Genomic DNA, 17,303 nt, shown 5'->3' with positions numbered 1-17,303 from the left:
ATACACAGTTAGCTTAAAAACAAAACAGAGAACATAAAAAAATAGAAAAAAGGAAAAAATAACAAGACAAGTAAGCGAAAGGAAAACAAAAAAAAAGAGAAGAAAACAGGAAAAAATGAAAACAAAAATGTGGGAGAGGAAAAAAGAAATGAAAACGAGCAGAGTGTGATAGTGGCGGGGAGTTGCAGGACGGGGTGTAGATAGAGGAAATAGAGTGGAGGATGTTGGGTGGTGGGATAAATCTGGGTAGATGTGGGTATCGCGCGTGTACGAGGATGCGCAAGGTAGTTGGGAATTGCGCAAGCGCGGTACAATTTAAATCCTAGAAGGTTACACTTTCGTATATGTAAGTACATGGAGTTGAACTAATACATCGATAAATTTGTATATGGGGGCGGAGGCAAGAGCGATAGCAGGGGTAACAGGGAAGCGGAGAAGTAAGGGGTGGACAGGCAGGCAGGCATATACGTACATAGGCTTTCAGTACATACACGTAGATCAGAGAACGGGTTTCCGCGCAATCAAAAGGTAGGGGGGTGCTTTAGGAGAGTCTCACTTTGGTAACCAAGGTTACGGCACGTAACGCCGCCCACAACCCTCAGGCTGTCTTGTCCGATGTGTTTGCTCGATGATTTTATAACAATTACGGCCTATCCCCGTATTATTGCCTACTCCCTGTGGCAATGCCACATCCCCATACACAGGAGCGCGCGCGCGCGTGTGCATGCGTGTGTGTATGTGTGTGTATGTATATACGTATGTATATATGTATGCATATATATATATATATATGTATATTTGTACATAAGCATACATAAATAACTTCTTAGAGACAAATAAATATCAACCTCATCATCCTCGTCCTTGTCTACGTCGTCGTTCTCGTTGTCTTCCACTATGAGAAGTTACGACAGTTCCATCAGGAACAACGTTGGTAAGTACTTTACTTGCCACTGCCACTTGTCATCGTTTCCTTTCTTTTTTTTTCTTTCTTTCTTTTTTCTCTTTTTTTCTTTTCTCAGAAACTTCTATGGACACTACTACTGCTGTTACTACTGGTACTACTACTGTTATTAAGGTATCTCATTCTGGATTTCGACATTGTTCTTATAACTGATCTTGATTATTTACTTTTTAGCATTGATAGTATTAATAGTTATTAAAAGAGACTAATTTGTGTACTTAAATTATTCAATAAGCAGCTGACATTTCGTAATATTTTTCTTTTTCTTTTCCATTTCTTTTTCTTTTTTCTTTTTTTTTTGTTCTTGTAATTTTCATGATATGTAATGAATTTTTGTTTTTCTTTTGCTTTTTTATTTTGTTTTTTAGATAATATCGTTGTTCAACGCTGTTCAACAAAATAGGTTATACAATGAAAAATTGTAATTGATTTATCAATAATAGAGAATTTTTTATTTTAAATAGTATCATTCGACAGATTATGCTAGAGTTATAATTATGAGATGCAAGAAGTTAAAGGGATGTATAAAAAGTCAATATTTAAGTCTTATTAATTTATTGACTTGTGTCCGTAACATTTTCATTCTTTCTTTCTTTCCTTTTTTTGTATTTTTCTTTTTCTTAATTATCTTATAATCAAAAAAAAGATATATATATACATATAAAAATGGAAACTATAATGGCATTTACGATAAATAATATTTGGCGAATAACGTGAATATTTTTGGAACGAAACAACGTAATTAAATTTATTATTAATAGTAGAATTATCTAATAATGAGACTAGCAAATTCGTATGGTTATTAAGAAGATTACAATCCTTAATTTCTAATTTATTCTATAAACGATCTTTGGAATATAAGAATGTTTTTCTTATAATTTCTTGTTGGTTATAAGGCTTTACAGTCAATTTAATTTTTATCGAATATCGTCGAACGGTGGATACATACAGCGACATCTGAGAACAATGTTGCGAATCTCAACAATGCCGATAATAAATAACATGGCGGGAAATGTTTAAAAAGTCGATAAAGTTACAAGGAGGAAAAAAAAGAAAAAAAAAGAAAAAGAAACGAAAATATTGCAAAAGAAAATACAAATTAGTCTTAAAATATATTTTACTAAACGATTCTATGAGGCGTGTATATATATATATATATATATATATAAATGCGTGCGTTTGTGTGTGTGTGTGTGTGTGTACGCGCGCACGCGTACGTGCGTGTATGTAGAGAATATAAATTAATAATGAGTTATTTTCTCGCTCGTTAAGTACTATTCTCGAGAATTTTTAAACTAGATTAATGTCAAAACTTCGACAAAGCCTCATGATACGTTCCATAATTGATATCCTTGTGTTTTGAATTAGTATCCTCGTTGAAACTGTCGCTCCCACAATACATTGAGAATCCACGACGAGATAACTCCTCACCCGGCACGATCGTCGGATTCGTGTAACAGAAATCCGCCATCATATTCGTCTGTCTGCCTAACTGGTTGGACCTGGACAATCGTGGATAAATCGTCACTTTTATTAATAATTATTTATCAATATTATTTCTTCCTAAATGAAAGATCGTAGATTGCGATAGTTATACGAAGGAATCTCAATCGTTTTCTTAAACGACTAGATAAGAGAGAAAGAACAATCGTGTCGCAAGCGCTATAATAAAGATACGCTATCAACGATTATGACCGTCGATGACATTTGTTAAATTCCATAGCGATTAGTCAAAAATAAAAAGGAAGAAAAAAAAGGAAAAACGAAAACGAAAATATAGCTAAGAATTTTTTCTTTCTTTTTTCTTTTGTTTCCTTGTTTCTTTTTCCTCTTTTTTTCTTTTTTTCTTTTTTAAGTCACTCCTACGTTCATTATTACCTATCTCAAATATTTTTCGTCAAATATTTTTATATACGTACACATACTCTCTCTCTATCTTTCTCTTTCTCTTCGTACCTTTCTCGTCTTCTTGAATGGACGCGTCGTAGATCAAGTAAAGATGTAGATAATTCCGCCAAAATGAAACTCCGGGTATGCCACTAATACGACGTTTTTATAGTCAGACAACGATATAGATAATACTTTAACCCCTTGCACTTTTATTAAAAAATCTTTCGGAGGTATTAATTGAATTAAAAAGATCTATATTTCTTCGTATTGATTGATCATACTGACGCGGGTTTTCTTTTTTGTATTTTTTACTTCAATCTCGCGTTTCATAAAAAAAAAAGGTCCGTACAATGGATTATAAAATATCACACCGTTCCTGATAAGAACATGAAACTGGACGATGAAACTGCTCGAACAAAAAGTGCAAGCGGTTTTAATGGGGAGGAGAATATCAAAGAAACGAAAAACAAAACGTAACACAAAATTTTTCTAGCCCTCCTATCTCTCTCCCTCCCTTTCTTCCTTATCTTATTCTAGTTAATTTATTTCGAAAAAAGAAAGAAAAAAAGCGAAAAAAAAAAGAAAAAATATATTTCAACCGGAAATAAGAAGAAGAAAAAGAAGAAGAAGAAGAAGAAGAAAGATTTTCTAAAAGAAATAAAAATAAGTATATACTACTTACTCCGCTTTAGCGAGACGTTTGATTTTGCAATAAAAAATGCAAAGTAAGCAGAACGTCAGCAGATGTAGACCCAATCCGACGCCACAGGCTATGTAAAAATATAGATAGAGATCTAGGGTGTCCTATAAAAAGAAAAATGAAAAAAGAAAAAAACATATCGACATATATGATCGGATTAGATTGGATCGATCGTGACATCATTCGATAGAATCGGTGAGAGTTTAGTCGATCCGGGACATTCTTGGAAAAGAAAATTCCTCGCGTATTTTTCAACCTACGTACGTACTTACTTACGTGCCATCGACGAATGAAAGCATTTCATGCATAACGTTATGAAATCTTCGTTGGTAATTTCGAGAAGGAGAAAAGGAAACGTTTCGAATCGTTGGATGCGTCGCGTACGGATTAACTTTCATCGTTCTTTCACAAAAAAAAAAAAAAAGAAAAAAAATAAACTATATACATTAATCGCCACCTTACAATGTATGCCCTCGTTTGTATGAGTACATATGTGTATGCATTTTACTACTTGTTCTTATACAAATATATATATATATATATATATATATATATATATATATATATATATAATAAGAATATATATATATATATAATAAATATATATATATATATATAATAAGAATATATATATATATATAATAAGAATATATATATATAATAAATATATATATATATATATATATATATATATATATATAAAGGACTTGCACCATTCGACCTTGACAACGAAGTTCCTTCGAAGTGATGCGTTAGCATTGGTAATTAAAAATCAACGTCAAATTAAAAATTTATTCGAATCGGTCAGCCTCGACTTTTCTCTTTTCTTTTCTTATTTTTTCTTTTTTCTCGTCATAATCATCAAACCGAAAACGGTTTTCTTGTACTTTGATGGATTTGAAAAAGAAAAAAAATAGAAAAATCGCGGGAAATCGTGCAGTGCATCCATGAGACGCGAAAAAGTGGAACTCCGGTGTTCAAATCACGAATATTTTCTCGATCATTATTATCAAATATATATTTCAAGGAGTCGTTCTTTCTCTCTACCTCTCTCTCTCTCTCTCTCACACTCTCCTTCTCTCTTTCTATCTCTCGTATTTTATGATACGTAAACAAAGAGAACGGAGCTGCTCTTCTTTTTTTTTCTATATATTTCTTTTTTTTTTTCTTATTTTTTATTTATTTCTTTTTTGACAAAAAATTGACCAAAAAAAGAAAAGTCCTACAATTCTTTCTTTCTTTCTTTTTTTTTTTATTTCTCTTCGCAGATTTTCTCACAAAGGGCAAGATGATTCATTGAGATTCTACGTTTGCTGTTAAGGAGTTCTTGGAAAGCGAATAATTCACGACGTAAACATTATTCCGCGAAGGAAAGGTATTCTAAGCATGGACACGAATGGGCCGTCTCGCATGAAAATGCATGTCTAATTACATCTCGAACAACGTCGTAATAATAATGACAGAATATCAAAACTAACTAGCTAATTAACTAAGGAACGAATGAACGAACGAATATTAATAAGATTATCTTTCGTAACCCAAATAATTCTCCACATAATTTTCCTCGTGATAACGAAACATGTTTTTTGAAAGAGAAAGAAAGAGAGAGTGAAAGAGAGAGAGAGAGAGAGAGAGAGAGAAAAAAGATAGAAAGATAGAAAGATATATATAGAGAGAGAGAGAAAAAAAAGAGAGAGAGAGAGAGAGAATAAAATAGATTATAAAGAAAACAATCGACATTCAGAACTTACCATTACAAATGAGAATCGATCGATAAGAATACGAGTGTGCGTTAATGCGCTGACGTATCCTTAACGTGTAAATTGATGATCGTAATCAAGATATCAGTATCAAGCTGTTATCATCGTTGACGTCGCATCTTCTATGATCGAGCACCATCCTCAAGACATTTTTTCGTGTTAATAACAGGCAAGAATTTCTCCCTTATTCTTTTCGCTCTTTCTTTCTCTGTTCCCGAGTGAATGAAAAGAAAAAAAGAAAAATAAAAAGAAAAAGGGGAAGAAAAAAGAACAAAATGAAAACTCAATCTTCCTACGTAGAGTAACGTTAGAACGTAAACTTCTATTGTTATATTCGTTGAATACGTTTTCGTTCGATCGATATCTTGGAACAGGTGAAGCCGGGTCTGAGAAAGAAAAGAAGCCGTGTCTTCGACCGAACAAATTTCAAAGAAGAACGCGGAGAACTGAGCGGGAGCACGCACGATAACGTAATAAAGTACGCTAACGGCGACGCCCGTCGAACGAGCGACGCTGATAAAGACCCTCCTCCTCCGATCTGTGTATCTACGTAGGTACCTTTGTCGCAACATACGGGAGTCATATGTACATACACATACGTGTATATATATATATATACACACGTGTGTATATATACACATATATATATATAATAAATACTTCATCGATGAACAATATATATGTACGTGTGTAGCTTTCGTTAAAGCACCTGTGTAGAGTTATATGTCCACACTTTCCTCCTTCTTACACCTTCTGATGTTTCTACTTGTTACTACTTATTATAGTAAACCCGCGTTCCTCCTTCCTACGCGACTTCTCTAGTTGAATACTTTCACTGCAAACTTCATGATGTTTTCAAATTTTCCTTGTTATCAAACACGTCTCTTGAAGTATTGTAGCAAAGTTTATCTCAATAGTATGTAAACATCGTAAGTTTACTATTGTATTCCAATGAGGTCATCCATACGTTTCCTACATTGTTTATTTGCGATTAGATCGATTTGTTAGATTATAAATATTGCATTTATGAAGCAGGATCTATGCCGTCTACAATTTTGACAGAATTACATTTGTCTGATATTTCAATTGTATTATAAAATATTTTTGATTTTTATTTTATGCCATTGGAATTATATACGTATTTGTCTTCATAAATTTATTCGACGTACATTCGTCGAATTAGTTTATAAAATGATTCTTATTATATTGTCTGATAGTTTATAAAATAATATCTTATTATATTATATTTCAAATTTATACTATTCTTATACAATATTAACATCTGTTAGGTTTTCACTAACTTTTGGTAATAATATATGAAACTGCATAATCCAATGCAAGATATAAGGTAATGCCATACTTATACTTATGTACAAATTATATGGTATAGGCTGTGTAGAACCAAACGGACAAAACCACAAACCTCTTCTCGTGGCATCGCGAATGTGATGACTTAAAAAACTTGCAGACACAATCCAAGAATATTGATTCAATGATGGACAGTTGAAAGTCGTCGAACTCAAAATTAGAATGAGCCATAACAAAATAGGAATGGTGGTACAATGCAGGAATGGTCGTTTGTTTAAGTTCGTGGCATCCTAAAAGAAATGACAAGAGTTAAAACATCAATACATTTTTGATATTACAAATAAGATAAATCAATAAAAATGCTTACACTCAACTTCCAACTGCGCGCAGCTAAAAAATGATCTACGTCGATGAAAGAAGATAAGGCAAATGAAAAGAATATATCGTGCAAGTTTTGTACGAAAGATTTCTTTGATAAAATTAAGATTAACGTCCATGTTAAACCACCCACAATGGCATGAGTTAAATTATCTAAAATTGCACGTGCCACTGCAGTTTGAACATACTTCAAAGACATGTCACCCATAAACGAACTTATACCTATTAAACTTGTAAGTCCTAATTTCAAAATTAAGTTCCATTTTCTATGTACTATCATGTTAAATACAATGGAATTATTCACAAACGTTTAACCCATTATAACCTGTCACAAAGTGACATCATAAAATTTATAACATAAAAAATCACTTATCATATAAAAATTACAACAACGAATTAGTTGAGAAGCGGTTTTTAATTATTTTATAATTTTTTTATATAATAAATTGACAATCATGATAATATAAAAAAAAAAGAGATCTTCGTAAGAAAGATAGTAAAAAAACTTATTGACAGAGGGTCTTCATTTCATTTGATTACAGGAACTTTAATTGCAGTATGTTTCCACTTATTTTTGCGGGAAATAAAAAGTAAAGTCATTCTAATAAATGTCACATATATATTTTTTACATTGATCCGTTGTCAATCAAATGGTATGTTCGTTTCATTGTGAACTTTTGTCCATCCTAAACGTTCTCGTTTTAACGCATTATTTCCAATGTGTACAAGCATCGCACGATCGTCATTTTAAACTTCATGTTATGGTGACGAAGAGTTGGCAGTAGAATAGATAATGCGCATGCGCATAGTTATACTCTGACTACAGAGGAAGCGACATATGTATTTGAATACGAAACGATTTCTAGTAATTCTTATTTCAGCCGTTGGTCGAACGTATCCAATGCGTAAAAGCCAGCAGAAGATATCCACCAAATGCTAAGAGTCGTGCCGATGTGTCAGAAAAATTTCATGATTGCAGTACTGTATCATATATTGTATACAGCACTCTCGTGTATGACGTTCTATCGAGATGGTTCCGTCAAGTGGTGAGATATAATTATAGGAGCGGTGTTTTTCCAAGTCGATTGTAATGGTATGATAAAATATATCATTGCAAGGAAAGCTATCTTTCTATTTACGGATGTTTATAATTGGCATGTCTCACGGCTGTGAAAATGGAAGTAGAGAGCACAGCAAAACGGGACGACGTTCAACGTTTAACAGATGATTCCGCAAAAGTTACTGAAGAAAATAAAGAGACTAATATTGAGAATACCGGTAGAGAATCGTCCTCGTATTTTATATCAGCTGAAAATGTAGAAGAAAAATTACTTGACGTGGAAAGTCGTAAGTTTTATACAAATTTCATATTTAGTGAACAAACACAGATAAAGAATTGAATTGATTGATAGTTCGAATAAGAGAAATATTGACAAAGAACATTCAGAAAATTTTTTCTTCTTAGATAATAAAGATTACGATGAGGAATGTAAGACTGATTCGACGGAAAAAAAGATAGAAGATACTAGTAATATTCAAACACCTCAACCTCCATTAGTATTTACAATTGACTTTGGTAATAACAAAGAAATTGACAAAGTCAAATATCAAAATCTGTTTGAGAGATACAATGCAAGACATAGACGAAATCTTTCTACATCTAAGGTGAATAACTTAGCACTATGTTGTATTCTGATGATTACCAATAAATGACAATGATTGTATATTGAGTTCTATTGTAATTAATTTCTAGGTAGAAGTAAGTGGGAAAAAAGGAAGTGCATTAATGTCTCCCAACTTGGTACAAAAGCAGAAAATTCCTAGTACCCATTCTGAAGGTTATTTCAGCAGCGAAGATGATACAAAACGTAAAACTGATTCACTGACAGAAAAATTAAAACAATTAAGTAATTTTTTTCTTTTAATTAAAATTAAATCATTTGATTTCGATTCGATAAATTACATCATTGGCATGCTTCAGATATCATCAAATCTGTTTGTAGATAAAATCTGAATAAACAGAAATAAATTATCACACCTACATTTTACCATTTTACATCATAATTCTAAAAGATCTATTTTTATTGATTGCATTTCTATAGATATATGTATATTTCTGTTACTTATATATATAAGAATACTATAAATTTCAATTGGTATACTGTGTATTTGAAGCCCATATTAGTAAAGCATGACTCATCATGAAATCATCTTTACCTTGCTTTTTAGTATTCTTCACAAGTACATTCAATATGCCTTGAGTAATGCATGTCTATAAATATATTAACGGAATCATAATCATATTTGTGCATACTAAAGATATAAATTTTGTGTAAATTAATATAATATAATATAATTAACATTTATATATTTCTATTATATTAAAGGTACAAAATCCATACATAGAACGCATTCTCTCTCAAAGAAATCTGATATCGATTTCAAATTACGTGATGCTTCAAATAAACGAGAGTTAATGACAAGGTCTTGTGACGAACACACAGGAGATGCGAAAGTATCAAGGCAGAATCTTTCATTGGAACTTGATTACGCGTCGAAATCAAACACGAAAACATATTGGACATCTCAAAAATCAGCAACTATCAATGATTTAAGTCATATTGAAGCATGTAATTATGATGATGATTCAAATGAAAAATCATATACAAAGAATATAGAATATATCGCCAGTGACAATACATACGATAATGAAAATTATTTTGAGACATCTATGAATAGCTATTCCCAAAAAACGTCAAATATTAATTATACTTTAAGCGATTATAATTTTGAAAATCCAATTCCAAAAGATAACAATTTGTCCAGCAGTGTTAGTTGTACTATGGATTTAAATATTAGCAACATAGAAGAAGATACAAATTTAGATGTATTTAATGTGAGTAACATTGATGTTGGCTCTGATGGAACAGTAAGTGAAGCTGGAACATACACTATTCATAAAGATTATACGGATGAAGAAAAAGCAAGGATGGATATTGATAAAGTTTTCAGTGTTGGTGTTTTAACGGAAGAAGAAAACAATGAATCTTATGTTCATAGTTTTAAGGTATGTAATTAAATAAGCTTATATAAAAAAATTGCAATATATCCTAATGAAAATTTTTTCCATAGATGAGTATTTCACGGGATAATAACACATGGATATCGGAGTGGGCTACTCAAGTTGCAGAACATAATTCTTTACCACCAGCAATCGGTGGTCCTACTGGTCGTACTCCTCCTTTAAGTCCATCAAAGATACCATCTCCAATACATTCTAAAAGTCCAAGAATGGCACGTTATCGACATGTATGTATTTATAAAAATGTAGATAGAAAATTAATTCAAATATAAACATTTAAAATTTATACAGGAACCAAGCGATAACAATATGGATACAGAATCATATTTACGGATAAAGGAAAGAATAGATTTAATATCAAACCAACATAGCTTAATTGACTCGGGTGGTGAATCTGACGAGGACACAAGCAATAGTTATAATACACCACCACACAGCTCACAACGTACACCAGTACATAATTCTTTAGCAAGGCGTAGTAGTTTGTCTGAATCTTTATTCAGAAGAATTAATACCAATGATAATCGAAGAAGTGTTCGTAAATATTATAACTCAGATAAATCAAAGACTGAAGATGGTGGTACAGAACTATTAAAGAGTCCGTCCCGAACTTTAGCATCTCATTATTTGGGAAGGAGAAGTAGTTCCTTGGATAGGTAATTTAAATAATAAATTACTTACATGTGAATGTAGTAATCCTCTCATTAAAAAATATTTATATATTATTACAGAAAAGATTATACTTCCGATACTACAGAATCAAACACGTCCAGAAAAAATAGTATGAAATATTCTACCAAGGATGATGCCAAACATACCAATAGTCCTGTTTTAAATCGCCTAAGGCCATCTACACCAAAATTAACAAACAGTCCTATTGCATCTCGTAAAACATCATCAATGAAAATTATTAATTCGCCTATGTTAGAAAGAGCTAAACATTTGACGAAATCTATGCCACAAGCAAAAAATATAGGATATTTTACTTGCGTTGAAAATAGGTATTTATCATTATTACATATATTTTTATACATTAGAATTTAATTTCTATAGATGTTCTAATCTATGCTGTACATCTTTAGTCCATATATGTTAAGAAAATCGAATAGTGCTACAAATTATCATGAAGGAGGTTCTGTTCATAATAAAGAAATTTGTATAAGTTCTGGGATACCACGAAATTTTCTTGAATTGCAACGGCAATTAAACATACAAAGATCATCAAGTAATGCTAGTATTGGAAATTTAAAATCTCAAGCCATACTACTATCTCGACATAGTAGCTTTAATAGTAGTGATATGGATAGAATTTCTACTAGGAATAGATTTCTTGTTGCTTCCGATAGTAGCAGTGAAACTGGAGAACAACAATCAAAATCTCCTATACATCCTATTTCTTCTGGGATTAAATTGAATAGAGCATTTAGCATAAGAAGAGCAAGGTATTGGCAAAATAATAAATTTCTTACAAACATATTTATATATACATTATTGAACAAAAAATCATTATCAATATTTTAATAAAACATAATTATAACATTTATAGATTAAATTGTGAATCTGATACAACACCAAATACGACGCCGGAAGAAAGACGTCGAAAAGCTCAGACTGATGTTAAGACTACAACATCAATAAATAAACAACAAAGTTATCAACGTGGGAGAACAAGTAGTGTTAGTGCTTTCAATAAAGATGCATTAAAAGCATCAGAACCCTCCAAATCTAGAACACCATCTATCTCCAGGAATGATGCTGGCAGAATAAGCATAAGAGCACCAAAAAGTTCTTATGTAAGTTTAAAAGTTAAGAAATAGAATCTAAAAATAAACATCAAAATATAAAATATTATTATTATCTGCAGCATGCTTCTACTGGACAAAGAAGTGCACAGAAATCTAACAAAGAAACTAAAAATTCTGGCAGAAGTAATTCAACGCTTACATCAAAAGAGGTAGAGTTTCAAAATTGGAAAAGAAGAAAAAGTTATGATCCAATGAAAGCAGCTGCAGAAGGAAGAAAAAAGCTTGTTGATGGTTCGAAAAAACATCACAGTACTGAAGATAGCTCCGGAAAGTATGTATTTATTGCAAAAATCAATGTTTTCAATTAAATTTATATCGATAGATTTTAACATAAATTTTTTTTAGTCATGATAATTCTGTGTTACGCTCAGCTAGTTTTCATGGAACTGGTGGTACTCTTTCATTAGCAAATGAGTGGTCTGATAATGAATTAAATTACTCTCAAGATGAAAATCAAGCACCTCCTCCGTGTAACGTGCAATTGGTATGGAAATATATTTTCAAGCATTTTGAAAAAAATATATTTTATGATTCTTGTAATTCAATATATTTTGAATTCATTTCTTTGAATTCATATAGGAAAGTGATAGCGATTTAGAAACTTCATCATATTTACAAACAACTCAAAATGTTGTCTCAGCAATGTCAGCACGTATGACAGGATATAATCCCTCGTTAGCAGATTCTGACAATGAAAGTGATGACGATACCAGTCAAAGTTTACATCAAAGTACGTCAAAAGTAACGCATCAACCTAGCGACACAGAAACAAGTGATGAACAACATGTTACACAACCCCCAATTTCTAATACTAAATATAATAGAGCATTTAGGTAAATATATAATATAATTTTTGTACATTAGATAAATTCTATCAATATGTATTAACGTTATATGTAGTTTACGTAGGGGAAGGCTAGAACCACAACCAACAAAATCAATGAATTCAAGTATGAATAAACCCAAAGTTGCACAGGAAACACGTGCAAAGTTAGAACATAACACTAGTATAAATAGAACTGATTCAGGACGTTTCAGCATGCGAGCTAATAGAATCTCAAGTGCTGTAAGTTTTATTCCCAAACATTTATAAACCTTTGTAGTATGTATCTATATGTGTGTGTTCATATTAATGAAACATATATTTTAGGGCCTTAAAGGTAAACCAAAGGAAACAAAGAAGCCTGTTACACCAAATGCAAGAGAAGTAGAAATGCAAAATTGGAAACGTCGTAAAAGTTATGATCCTATGAAAGCAGCACTAGAAGGACGAAAGAAAGCTAGTTTATCAAAGAAATGCACTAATTCCAATCTCTCACCAAGGTATAGTTTGAAATATTTTCTTTGTCGTAAAAGGAAATATAAAAACTTTCATTTCATTGTCTTATTAATCATATAAGTAATCATTTCACTATGTTGGTAGGACTGATAGCGATCGATAATATAAAGATAGAGATCGTCGATGCAAGCAAGTGGTACGATAAAAACTTGTTTGAATTTAATGGACTTATAGATTTTTTCAAGAGATACGATTATCTGGGATTGATGACTATTTTTACATACGACAAATTTCTCGAAAAAATCAATAAGTAATAACTCTGCTTCCTGATTCTGCTCGTTGTTTACATTCGTTGCATCCAGGAATCAAGAAGTGTTCATTGTATAAACTATCTGGGACGAATCTGTTAATAGAATTTTATTTGTTCACTATCGATTCCTGGTCAATTTAATAAGCACTAATTTTTTTCATAACATATTTATAATATCCATTGAGTGCTTTTACTTCATCAATATTATGTGTCTATCAATTGCAATAAGAAACTCAATAGGATGCACAACGCTGTAATTTCGTTTCACTTTGCCAAAATTTTAGTCATGTTAGAGCTTTTATGGTTGTGTGTGTGTGTGTGTGTTGGCGCGCGCTCGTGTGTGTGTGTATTTTTCAGTGAAATATCTATAAAGCAATAGATTGATATTCCTCTTTATATGTAAACTATAATATTTCGCTTTTATGACAAAAATTTGTTTCTTTAACAAACTAAATTTAAGAAAACGAATACTTATATTTAATAATTTATTTGGATTAACATTTTTATTAGTTTTTAATTATTTTCTTTCTTTTTTCAGTTTTGTATTAAACTTTATTTTGCATTTGCCAGTGGCATTGAAAAGAAATTTTATGTTTTAAGCAGTATGAATAATTAAAGCTTCAATTCTTGTTTTATTCAAGGAATGATAAATTTACTTATTATGTATTATTTTTTAGCCATGTAGCTAGATCACAAAGTTTCCATGGTTCAATGGGTCTAGGCAGTGGAGACTGGAGTGATGAAGAATTAGCTATATCTGCGGATGAAGCTCCTCTTTACTAAATCAGGTAGTAACTGTCTCTAGGATTAAAATGTGCAACTATATCGAAAGTAAGATAAAATGAATTTTTATAGACCTTCATGTACATAATTGAACTAACAGGAGCTACTTTGCAAAAAATTTTATGCACTCGTAATCAGTTTCAGAAACGGGGAAAAAAGAAAGAGAAAAGAAAAAAAAAATAAGCTGTAGCCAAACATTTTATATATTAAAAATTTGTATAGCCTGCAATATATGATATAGAGAGATCTTTTGTTTGATTCAATTATTTAAACTTTTTATTAGTATAAGCACTGTAAGCAGATTAATTTTGTTTTCTTTTACATTGGAAAAGACTAAACAAATATTATGCAATACATATGTAGTATTTGAAACTTTGTGCTTATCACTATTATCTCTCTAAAAGATAATTATAAAATTAATTTATAGAATTAGTTTATCTATGATCGAATTTATTTTATAATAATTAAATAGTTTGTAGTCTTTAGTATTTATGTAATAATGTTATAATATAATGAATATATATACTTTTCTATGCTTGATATATTGAAAAGAAGTTTCTAAAAAATTTTCATGACAAAATGCTCTCTATGTTATTGTATTACAGACGCAAATTTTTTTTAATTTATTCATTTATCGATATAATAACTATAACGGTGTACTTCATGTTAAATTATATATCATAAAAAGAAATTGAAAATTTTATAATAAACCAATAATTGGCTTTGCTACATAATTACGAGTGCACATACAATACATATGTCGCTTGAACTATAATTATGCAATAAATTAAAAAAAAAATTTTGTTTTGATAAAATGAATTATTTTTTTATTTAATAAAATGAATGTGATTATTATATGCTTTACAGTAATATAATAAGTATTGTAGTTTACTATTGATTTAATTAATTTACATGCTTTTTTCCATCTAAGCTATGTAAATAATAGTAAACCCATTAAATTGATCCTAAAGATTGAACATCTTTATATAGTTTGTTGAACGTTATGATCTGAAGATACAAAATTATAGCATTAGATATAAGCTATTCATTGCGTATTTAATATCATTCAAATATCACTACATCTTCCAAAAGTTTTTTTATTGTTGTTTAGAAAATTCTATTACATGTTTGTTGTGCCTGTATTGCTCTATTACAAATTTAATAATAATTTTGCATCCCCTGACAGATACATTTTGTCATACTCCAAAAGCGAATATAAAAGAATTATTGTATACTTAGCTTCCTTTGAATATTGTAAATTAATCAAAAATTAGTCTGATTACAATTACATTTTTATTGCACAATTTTATAAAAATCAAAAATTTTTCTTCCTCTTATTATCTATTATACACATATTATTGAGAATATATTGCAATGATAAAAATAAGAAGAAAAATATAGATCTTCTCTGTAATAATAACCTCTAAAGACAAATAATTGTAATTACATCTTTTCCCAATTTTTCTTTTTTTTTATTTTTTTTTCTCTTTGTTGATAAAATACATAACATTATAAACAATATCTACTAAGAACTAAATATATAATTCAATGCAAAAAATATATTCATTTTCTAATAGATAAAATTAAAAATTCTAGTAGGTTATTACAATTAAGTATCATTCATAACAACTTGAGGAAAGATAATTTTTATATCTTGCATTGAATTAAAAGAAAGGTGCTAACTAAACAATTGATTGCAACGGTCATCAAACGCGGCTATATAAATATAGTCAAAAAATTAAACATGAATTTATTATTAATAAATATTGATTACCTATTCATATAGAATTTAATCTTCTAAAGTTGGTACTGATATATTGTGAAAAAAATTAGCTTATTTTTTACTTGTGATATGAATTATACTCTCTGTATACTTTATATAGTACATTATATATAGACAATTGTATTAGGAACAAATTATTATAGTATATAAGCTCTTATATTATATGATAGTATATATATATTATAGGTTTTTATTTTTTAATTCCACATCAATGTTGACATGTTCTTCCTTGCAAATGTGAATGGGCTTCCAATGAGAAGATCATTGTATAACTATAAAACAAATATTTTGTTAATTCCGACAAAACTTAAAGAAGGATAATGTTTTTATTAACTATGTCCTATAGCATCACTTTATGATCGCTGAAATATATATTTACTCGTGCTTTTCGATTTACAAGAACCAAAGTATGCTACAATTTGAATATTCGATAAATGATATCATTTATATCAATTTATATTAATTTATACTAACATTTAAAGAATTATGTTAAGTCAATTGCGTTAAAATATAAGTTATGATTTAAATTTTTATTTCTATATATAATAAATTAAAAATAATATTAATACCACCAATAAACCCTCCATTTACGTAATATTAACATAAATGCAAGTAATTCTACATTATGTATTTGATTATTCTTATTCATTTGCACACAATGACAACCAATATATTTTTATATATGCAGTGCCTAATATACGTTCAATTCTATTGTTAAAATAATTTTATAAATCATGTAGGTTGGTTCCTATTCTCATATTTGTTTTCTGTAATGTGTAGAAGAATAATAATATATTAAATAATAATGTATGTTAAAAGCATCATAACCTAACGAATATATAGAGTGACGTGAAATTTTTGGTATAGTTTTTAACCTATCAACACAAAATCTGAAAAGAAGATATTTATTATAAATCTCAAATATTACATTTTTAATAACATTAAAAAGTGGCGTATTTTCTATCTTTTTATTTATAATAAGTAAATATACATATATATCTAATATTAAATTGATAATGTTTGTTTATTTATTGATTTCGATGCAATATTAAAATATATCATTCAAAAACATATATATTACATTATAATACATATATGTATTATATATATATAAAAAAAACAATATTAAATTAATTAGTTTTATATATTTATTCACCTTATGTAGCTTTTTAATGAAGAAATTTAAGATTTTATTAAGGCTTATTAATATTTTATTAATACTTCGAAATTAAAGCACACAATACTCTATATACTTTACGAA

At 29.8% G+C, this 17,303-nt stretch overlaps 3 protein-coding genes across 6 annotated transcripts; 1 reads left to right on the top strand and 2 right to left on the bottom strand.

The window, feature by feature from the left end:
- Positions 1 to 823: 823 nt before the first annotated feature.
- Positions 824 to 5,980, bottom strand: LOC118448610 (uncharacterized). 3 transcript variants are annotated; one of them, XM_085660860.1, is made up of 5 exons: positions 5,611 to 5,976; positions 5,306 to 5,522; positions 3,537 to 3,658; positions 2,884 to 3,003; positions 824 to 2,466 (listed from the first exon to the last, which is right to left on the bottom strand). In XM_085660860.1, exons 2-5 carry the CDS (start codon positions 5,306 to 5,308, stop codon positions 2,271 to 2,273), a joined length of 441 nt encoding a protein of 146 aa, XP_085516986.1. In that variant the 5' UTR covers positions 5,309 to 5,522; positions 5,611 to 5,976; the 3' UTR covers positions 824 to 2,270. The 3 variants fall into 3 exon arrangements, with proteins under 3 accessions (XP_085516986.1, XP_085516987.1, XP_085516988.1); XM_085660862.1 differs by having other exon boundaries at positions 2,327 to 2,466; positions 2,921 to 3,003; positions 5,306 to 5,980; XM_085660861.1 differs by lacking the exon at positions 2,884 to 3,003 and having other exon boundaries at positions 5,306 to 5,941.
- Positions 5,981 to 6,358: 378 nt separating this feature from the next.
- LOC118448596 (transmembrane protein 267) lies at positions 6,359 to 7,889 on the bottom strand. The gene is made up of 2 exons (XM_035882057.2): positions 6,990 to 7,889; positions 6,359 to 6,912 (listed from the first exon to the last, which is right to left on the bottom strand). Exons 1-2 carry the CDS (start codon positions 7,278 to 7,280, stop codon positions 6,580 to 6,582), a joined length of 624 nt encoding a protein of 207 aa, XP_035737950.1. The 5' UTR covers positions 7,281 to 7,889; the 3' UTR covers positions 6,359 to 6,579.
- A 41-nt stretch (positions 7,890 to 7,930) lies between these two features.
- LOC118448592 (uncharacterized) lies at positions 7,931 to 14,308 on the top strand. Of its 2 annotated transcripts, XM_035882053.2 has the most exons (16): positions 7,931 to 8,347; positions 8,466 to 8,665; positions 8,754 to 8,907; positions 9,388 to 10,067; positions 10,133 to 10,309; positions 10,374 to 10,738; positions 10,814 to 11,083; positions 11,165 to 11,524; positions 11,629 to 11,875; positions 11,947 to 12,158; positions 12,233 to 12,371; positions 12,467 to 12,720; positions 12,788 to 12,953; positions 13,038 to 13,210; positions 13,311 to 13,362; positions 14,154 to 14,308. In XM_035882053.2, the coding sequence occupies exons 1-15, from the start codon at positions 8,176 to 8,178 to the stop codon at positions 13,327 to 13,329; spliced, it is 3,588 nt and encodes a 1,195-aa protein (XP_035737946.2). In that variant the 5' UTR covers positions 7,931 to 8,175; the 3' UTR covers positions 13,330 to 13,362; positions 14,154 to 14,308. The 2 variants fall into 2 exon arrangements, with proteins under 2 accessions (XP_035737946.2, XP_035737945.2); XM_035882052.2 differs by lacking the exon at positions 13,311 to 13,362.
- The last annotated feature ends 2,995 nt before the right edge of the window (positions 14,309 to 17,303 follow it).

This window comes from Vespa mandarinia, chromosome 13, assembly GCF_050613455.1.
Source record: "Vespa mandarinia isolate Hongniang chromosome 13, ASM5061345v1, whole genome shotgun sequence".
Taxonomy (NCBI): domain Eukaryota; kingdom Metazoa; phylum Arthropoda; class Insecta; order Hymenoptera; family Vespidae; genus Vespa; species Vespa mandarinia.
Note: the sequence above shows the minus strand (reverse complement) of the source record. Positions and strands in the feature narration are given on the sequence as shown.

Coding starts and splice junctions, on each gene's coding strand:
- LOC118448610 (XM_085660860.1), bottom strand. Junction 3,004..3,536: donor AAACGTCTCGCTAAAGCGGA/GTAAGTAGTATA, acceptor ACGTCGTATTAG/TGGCATACCCGGAGTTTCAT. Junction 2,467..2,883: donor AAGATAGAGAGAGAGTATGT/GTACGTATATAA, acceptor ACGATTGTCCAG/GTCCAACCAGTTAGGCAGAC.
- LOC118448596 (XM_035882057.2), bottom strand. CDS start 7,280: ATGATAGTACATAGAAAATGGAACTTAATTTTGAAATTAGGACTTACA. Junction 6,913..6,989: donor CGCGCAGTTGGAAGTTGAGT/GTAAGCATTTTT, acceptor CATTTCTTTTAG/GATGCCACGAACTTAAACAA.
- LOC118448592 (XM_035882052.2), top strand. CDS start 8,176: ATGGAAGTAGAGAGCACAGCAAAACGGGACGACGTTCAACGTTTAACA. Junction 10,739..10,813: donor AGAAGTAGTTCCTTGGATAG/GTAATTTAAATA, acceptor ATATTATTACAG/AAAAGATTATACTTCCGATA. Junction 11,876..11,946: donor GAGCACCAAAAAGTTCTTAT/GTAAGTTTAAAA, acceptor TATTATCTGCAG/CATGCTTCTACTGGACAAAG.